Source organism: Merops nubicus, unplaced genomic scaffold (genome assembly GCF_000691845.1).
Source record: "Merops nubicus isolate BGI_N331 unplaced genomic scaffold, ASM69184v1 scaffold18334, whole genome shotgun sequence".
Taxonomy (NCBI): domain Eukaryota; kingdom Metazoa; phylum Chordata; class Aves; order Coraciiformes; family Meropidae; genus Merops; species Merops nubicus.
In genome coordinates this window covers 47,991-56,221 of record NW_008606441.1, presented here as the reverse complement: position 1 = coordinate 56,221, position 8,231 = coordinate 47,991, and the positions used below count along the sequence as shown (strand labels likewise).

At 37.2% G+C, this 8,231-nt stretch overlaps 1 protein-coding gene across 1 annotated transcript in view; it reads right to left on the bottom strand.

Annotated features, from left to right (window-relative positions):
* Window positions 1-2,079: 2,079 nt before the first annotated feature.
* Window positions 2,080-8,231, bottom strand: part of COL21A1 (collagen, type XXI, alpha 1) — a gene marked incomplete at its 3' end in the record, with an annotated part of 35,607 nt that continues 29,455 nt past the window's right edge. Inside the window, exons 10-14 of the mRNA XM_008939650.1 lie at window positions 7,292-7,345; window positions 4,664-4,717; window positions 3,774-3,827; window positions 2,208-2,249; window positions 2,080-2,133 (exon numbers count right to left, since the gene is read on the bottom strand). Coding sequence (XP_008937898.1) covers window positions 2,080-2,133; window positions 2,208-2,249; window positions 3,774-3,827; window positions 4,664-4,717; window positions 7,292-7,345 — 258 coding nt within the window. The remainder of the gene's footprint in view (window positions 2,134-2,207; window positions 2,250-3,773; window positions 3,828-4,663; window positions 4,718-7,291; window positions 7,346-8,231) is intronic.

Genomic DNA, 8,231 nt, shown 5'->3' with positions numbered 1-8,231 from the left:
GCAAAACTCAACACTTGCCCTTGTTAATCTTGTCTGGATTCCTTCTCCCATTCCAGAAAGCCACTGGCTTTCCATAGGACTTATGTGATCTTTGTCAGCTCCCTTAGGATGCTTTGGACACTAACACATCTCAAAAGCACCAGACAATTTTATGTAGGATATTAAACTGGTACCCCCAGTTCTCCCACCTTTGAGCTGAATTGCTCTCCAGGCTCTACTGGAATTACAGCAACACAGGTAGCTACTACATCCATAAACACAAACTTCACTGAGTGTTTTAAGAATGTCTGTTAATTGCCTTTGCTTCACAAATTTGCAGGTGTCAAATATATATGCTCTTCTAGACACATATTAATAATGACCATTTGTAGCCAGGTATCAATGAGATTTGATGATCAAAATTAAATGAATGTAGGGGTATTTAAAATTAAATAAAGTAACAAACAAAGAAAAAGTCCTTCCGTGTCACAGAAATAACCTGCTGGTGGTTGCTGAAGTTACCTTCAGAAAAATGAGCAGCAAGAATATATTTTTCACCAATTAAGATTTACATCTTCTTTTACTAACATATTTCAGTAGTGCAAAGCTAAGGGCAGCTAAAAAATCCAGTACACCAATTTGACATAAAATAGTTATTCCATTGCCATTTCGCACAGTCTCATTAGGCCTTTCAAAGAGAACAAATAAACAGGAAATACTGAGTTTACCTACCATAAAAGCATAATTTCTAATTTTAGATATACTTTTTAAAGGTTTTTATTTTAGCTATGTTCTCCTAATAAATTTTTGAATTGCAGGATGCTTAGTTATACACTGAAGTTGGGCAATTTTTAGAATAACAAGTGCTGCAGTGTTGTCTGAAAGTGATAACTGCCCCCTGTAACTTCAAATTAAGATGTCTACATGTGTTTCTCTACCTGAAGTTGTCTAGAGATACACTAAGGATCTAATATCCCATTACCAAGAACAGAGGCTTGATTCAGTTACCTAATCACAAACGCCTGGTACTACTTGAGGTGCTCTAGGGCAGCCAAAGGTTCCACATCAGGCTGGCAGGTACCAGCTACAGGAGACCTGTGTCCTTCTGCAATGGCACTTACAGGTCACCTGGGGTACCCAAAACCAGCAACTAAGACTACAAACTCCCTGCTGCAACAGATGTCACAGATATGCTATGGTATCCCCAACCGCTCTAGACAAGCATGGTCACAAAATAGAAGAAAGACCATAATCTCAAATATACTAAATAGACATTTAGACAAAGTAAAGTTGCATTTCTGGACACTGAGGGAACACTAATCTTGAGCAGCCCTAGACCACTTCATTATTATCATTAAGAAAAATATTACAGGAACTAAGCTGCTGTTAAAAAGCTTTACATCAATTCAACCAGCTATATCACTTTTTTTTTTTTTCTCCTGTGAACTTAACACTGATACTGCTAATCTTCATCTTTTCATAAATTAGAACACTGCAAATGACTTGGTTAACAAAATGTCCAGTGAGCTCACAGATTGCAATACATTATAGAAATATCAGATCATGTAGTCTTCTTTACTATAAACAAATACTTAGTCCGCTTGAAAAAAGCTGTTCTAAATCAAACATAAAGGGCACCGCACAGTGAAGAGAATATGAACATAAACATGAACCCAATACTGAAGGTGCTTTCCCCTAACTTTCATTCATCTTCTTTCAAAAGCAACAGTAATTACTTCCTTTATCTTCAATAAAGATTACTTCCTTCTTAACTGTATGCAGCAGGTATGTTCTACAGTATTTGCTCTTATAAAAATCTCCTTAATAGATTCACAGAGTTAGAGAAACACTAACAGGATGAGGGAGACAAAGTATAGTCAGTCTCTGATGATCACTAATACACTCAACAACAGCTTTTGCCCTGCACACAAACTGAAACGAATGAAGTCTGCCCATTAATTGCAGTAAACTTTTCCATTTTCTAGTAACACACACTATTTTCATTTCCAGTAATTCTCCACAGAATTAGCTGTGTGTATTTAGACTAACAGCAATGCTATTGAAGACCTGGACAAGACATGAATACATATTTGTACGTACCTTGAAACCAGGACTTCCTGGTAATCCATCTTTCCCATTTCTGCCAGGATCTCCCTGTGGCAAAGGTTAACAGTCATCAGTAGGTGAACTGACAAGCAAAAATCAAAGGCAAATTGTCATCACAAAACTATTCCTGGAAACCCCATATCACCTTTCTCTCCTTTAGAACCCTGGGAAATACATGAAATGAAAAGTAAGTAGTGCTCAATGTTTATTCTGCAAACTCCATATATTTAACCTATAATTCATGCATGTTATTTCTTATTTTGAACATATATGGAAGATCTGTTTCTTTCTTAAAACAGGCAGTGGTCCCCATGACAGAAATGAAAATATGCTCTGTAATGCAGAAATGTGAACACAGACCCTCTTTCAAACCCCTTAAAGCTCTAGACCAATAAATACATGAAGAATATATAAGGACCAGTGAAAATGTAACTGTTACATTGTATGACCAAAATATGGTCTCTGAAATATAAATATTTACCTAGAAGCACACTCTACTTTATATAAGTCACAGATTAAAACAGTGTCTCTCTTCCAGGCATCCACTAGCAGTCTCATTCCACTCAAGTGCTCATCTCTTCATTCCTCTCCCTCTCTCATGTTCATTTATATGGTTTGTGTATATTTTTATGTATTAAAAGCAAGTTTTCTGTACATATAATTAATACACACACCCCATATTAAGGGCATAGACATATTTACAAAAAAACATATTTACAAGCACTTTGTGTTAAGTTAAAATTAACTGCATGGATCCATTAATAGATGAAGTGAGCTCTCAAAATATTCAGCTAAGCACAGCATGGGTTTAATATTACTAGACATAAGCATATCTAGTAACTTTAGTAGAAATTTTTCTGAGTTAGGACTGCAGAATTAAATTTTCTGTGAATACAGCCATTATAAAAATATAAATGAAACTGTATTGGGTGTCGGTGATGGGGTGCTGGCAGCAGGGGCTGTGGGGCAGCCTCTGTGAGGAGTGGCCAGAGCTGCCCCATGCTGTAGACAGCTGATTAGAGCCAGCCTCATCCAACCCACCTCAGGGCACTGCTGAGCCCAGCAGCCAAGGTGGTGGCACCTCAGGAAATTTAACAAAAAGGCAAAAAGCAACACAGACAAAGTAAGGAATGAGAGAAAAAAGCCAGAGAAACAACTCTGCAGACACCAAGTCAGTGAAGAAGATGGGGGAGGAGGTGTTCCAGGCACTGGAACAGGGATTATCCTGCAGGCTCTGGAGGGGACAATGGTGGAGCTGTGGTAGCCAAGCTGCAGCCCATGTAGACTCCATGCAGGACAAGGTTTCTGTTGAAGGACTGCAGCCTGTGGGAAGGACCCACATGGGAGCAGGGAAGAAATGTGAGGAGGAAGGAGAGCAGAGAGGAACTGTTATAGACTGACCACTTTACCCTGCCCCCCATTCCCCATCCCATGGAGGAGTGAAGTTGAGCCTGGGAAAAAGTAGGGTGGGGGAAGTCAAGTCTGATTTGCCCATAACAGTAATTGGTAAGTGATCTCCCTGCCCTTATCTGGACCCACAAGCTTTTTCCATCACATTTTCTCCCCTTGTACTGTTGAGGAAGCAGAACGAGAGAGTGGCTGGGTACTCACCAGGCAGCCAGCCAAGGTCACCCCACCACAGTTACCAACAATATTTTGCTTTATTTCATGATTATAAATTTACTTACCTTTTTTCCATATATTCCTGGCACACCTTGCTCTCCTTTAGGACCCATTTCTCCCTAAATAAAATGTGTAAGTTAATTTTTAAAATAGAATTAGTTATATACAGCTATATATACAAAGTATACTTGTACAACAGACATAAAATGAAGCAGGACAAGAGCTCCATCTGATGTAAAAACATATGCTCAAGATAGTAAATGTGAATCTTTAATTTTCCAGGCTCTCCTAGGGGAGAAGCCCAGAATGTCCAGTGCTGATAGTGAGACAGTCCAGATCCCACAGGGTTAATGCTTCCATTTTCAGTGGAAGGTATTTTGAGTTTTTGGTCATTTCAACATAGGTAAGTACCTAAGTCAAAATTCAGCTCTTTGAAAAGAGCTTCACTTTTCTGAAGACTTCATTTGAAAAGTTTAAAATGCAAATCTGGAAAAATTAAGAAGAAAATTCAGTTGAGTACTAAAACAGAAGAGCAAAAGATATGGGTGATGATGTTTTGGGGAACAAACACGTGAAACAAACTCATTGAGTTAGACCAGAACTATCCATCAAAATGCTGTCACCCAAATTGAATGACTTCAAGAAAATTTTACCATTTTTATTTTTTGAATCTTTACTTGTGATGAAGATTGTAAGTGGCAGTAAAATCAAAATAATTAATTCAAAGCCCCACAGAACAGAATAAAACTGAAAAGGTAGTTTCCATCACTTGATATGTATGTAAGGAAGTCCCACGGCACATATCTTCCTTCAATTTCAGCATCATATATATTCATTTTATGTAGTTCATCAAATGCACTGACATAATATTGTACAATAACTTACTTTTTCTTTAAATTAAACTACAGAGCAAGCTGAAACATTAATATTGTAACAAGAAGTATTTCATTTTAACCTTTGGTGCTGGCATCCCATGTAATCCAGGAAAACCAGGGAGTCCAGGGTCACCCTAGAAGAGTAAACATATTTTAAATACTTATATCTAAATACTAGTGATATACTATAATAACATTCATATTCTCAGCAATCAACAAATAGTGGAAAGGGATTATATATATATCAACTACGTAACACTGGTACGCTGACATGAGAGTCGGTTGCTCTTTGAACAAGGTTCAACACATAGAAGAAAAAAATTAAACAATCACTAAAATTTTTAGAATACATTTCAATGTAATCTCTTAATAAGGCTTATGGAGGTTCAAAAGTAGCAATTTAGCTTTGACAAGAGGAAAAAAAGCTTTGAAAAGATCTTTGAAGATCTCTGTAAGAGCTGTGATAATTCTATCAATCATTTCTAAGTCCTAAAGAATAAGGAAATTCCCTAAATCTGGGATGGTTTACCTCTTACTGACAACATCAAAGACCTATTGACCTTATCAAATTTCTCACCAGCTTACTCTGACTGAAATACTAAAAAGAGAAAGTATTAAGTACTTTATCTAGAAAAACAAAATTAAAACAAAATATGCTGATAAAACAATGTTGGCTCTTTGACAAATACATTCTCATTCCAGTGGAAGAATCCACTTTGGTAAAAGCAACTGGCAAATGAAAACACAAGCCAAAACAGTTATTTTTATTGTCCTCACAGTTACCAGGAATTCCAAACCTCTTGCTATTGGTACTGAAGACAAATATCTGACCATCTGTCTGCAAGCTCCCTTGAGCAAATACAACAAAAAGCTGAATTATAACTTGGCACTACCTGATTTGAAACAATAAAAACAAGCTTAGTTGCTAGTTTCAGTAGACAGCATCTACTTCACTCAAGACAAAGAGTCAACCATCAAACCATTAATGGACAATCACAACGTGTCCTCTCCGTTAATATCTAACTTTACATTGAGCAATGTATTTCAATTTGTTCAATATATTTCAGTTATAAAGGAGAAATAGTAAATTATGCTCAGGAAGTTATTTTATATAATATTTCAGGTTTTTAGACAAAGGATAAAAGAACACATCTCAGTGGTATTTATCAAAATCATTTGTGTCTAAGCAGATTTGGAGAGGTCTGCCACATATTCTCAGAAGACAAACATGACCACAGGAATGAGAGCTTGTGGGTTAATGCTATCAAAATATCTCTCAACAAGTTAAGTATTGAAAATAGGCAACGGAATGAGAGTTTGAAAAATCAGCAGAGCTTATAAAATAAACACTTCCTGCATCCATTGCTTTTTAATGAAGAAAAATAAGGCCTTGATTTCTACTCAGAAGTTGTGATTCAATTATTGGAGAAACTAAAACATTTGGCAGTGGACATGATTTTAAATGAGTTGCTACAGAAACTATACAAGTAATGGGGCGAAATTAAGAGATGAAAATTTAGGCTGAATCATCAGGAAAAAAACTCTAACGGCAAGAACTGTTTTACAGTGGAAGAAATTTTCTAAAACAGTGGTGGAAGCCCTATTTCTTGGCACATGTTAAACAAGGCTGGACTGAGCCTTAGGAAATATTCTATCTGTCACAGACCTGTGCTGCCAGAAGAATAGATTTTTTCATCATCAGGATCTCACTTTCTTGCACATGGGCCAATACTGACTGATCAATTAGATTAATATCTAAGATCAATCAGATTAAGATGCCTAAAATACAGAATATATAAGCACAGTTTTCAGCTCTGATCACGTATTTGTGAATTCTGCTGAACAGTGATGAATTTAAGGACCTGTTTTTAATATAAGCAACTTTAGAAGAAGGAATTTCTACAGTAAGATCTGTTTAGAAAATGAAGGTTTGCTTTACAGAAAAAGGGCTTGAAGTTTTAATAAAACAAAAACAAAATACATTTTTTGTCACAATCAACTTAGAAATTTACTAAACATAAGGCAAAAATGTGAGAGATGCAGATATTTACAATAGAGACCTGCCCATAATCAATGGCTAGTTTATTCACTGTGTATGCAGGAGACCCAGATTCAAGTTTACCTTTATTACCTGGAGGGAGTTACAGATAAGCTTCCACATTCATCTGCAGCTCTAAGCTACTGGCTACACCTCAGCTAGAAATTTTCCACAAAAAGCTTTGGTTTCAGTTAGTCAGTGTTTTCTGATAAAAAATGCCATCCAAAAATTCCTACCTAGCTCATCTGGATGCTCACTTAAAGAGAATAAGGTTGAAAAGAGATAGCAAGAGACCATTCTGAAAGATGTCTGTATTGTGCTTCCAGGTACCCATATTTAGATATGCTTGCTAAATATAAATTATTCAGTGCAATAAAGGTATTACTGGCAGTGCTAATGCCTACATAAACTTTATTAAATAAAGCAGACCAGAATCAGAATTAAAGTAACATTTTAAATTAAGGATTCTTATTCCTTCTTTATTACCTTTTTAGTAAGCAATTTGCACACTAGCCTCATGTGAAAATATTGATACTATTAACTGTATGGTCAAAAATTACACATGGAATGGGTAGAACCTTTTTATCTGTTACTGGTTTGGGGTTTTTTTTTGGGGGGGAAGGAAGGGGGAGTGTTCTGTTGGGGGGTTTTATTTGGTTGGTTTTTTTACCTTAGCCCCATCTTTCCCTGGCTCTCCCTTGATACCTGGTAAGCCACGTGGTCCCTAAGAAAGAAAAAAATTAACAACCACTTAAATACTAATACAATCTGATAGAGAATGAGACACAGAAATGCAGTACAACATCACGTGAGGACTGATGTACCAGCTGGCGGATCGCAACATTCTGGAACCTGGATAGAACAGCAGAACCAAGCACGACATGGATCCAGCATGTATGAATATGGCACACTATCATAACACGTGACTAGGGAACGCCAAAACAACTTTTTACTCTAACCAAGGACCACCCCAGGAAAAAAGGAATTCACACAGTCCAGACAGGTCCCTTTCCTTTCCAATGTCCATCAGACGGCCTTCACATATGCCATGTTGTAGGCTCACTCTTGGCCCCGGCAATTCAACTGTCCAACCAGATTGGATCATGCCACAAGTAAAATGCAGCATTGGTTTCCAATAACCATTCCAGTAAGGGCTATTAAATTAATAAATTGAAGAAGAAAAAAAATCTCCTCCATCACTCCGGGCTTTATCTGAGACCTTCTTTTTCACATGTGAATTGTGGGTAATCAATCCATGACAAGGCTTCAGACAACTGTGACAGATCGATACTAAAATGGAAGGAACTATTGTTTGGCTTCTGGATTGGGATGAAAATGTCTAAGCCCTGGCCAAGTCCTGCTCCTACAGGCCTTACCTAGCAATTATTAGATTTGCAGTCTAATTGTCAGCCCACCTACAAGCCCCAAAGCCACATGAGTTCCAAAGCAATTCATCCAAGGATGGCCTCTGACTTTATGCCATCCCTTGAGCCCTTTTCACTCCCCACACCTCAACCCTCAATGAGAAACAATGGGAAAGAGCTGGCAGGATTTGTGTCAGAAATTGAAATTCTACAAATGAAACAGAAACTTACTTGAACCCCTGGAGT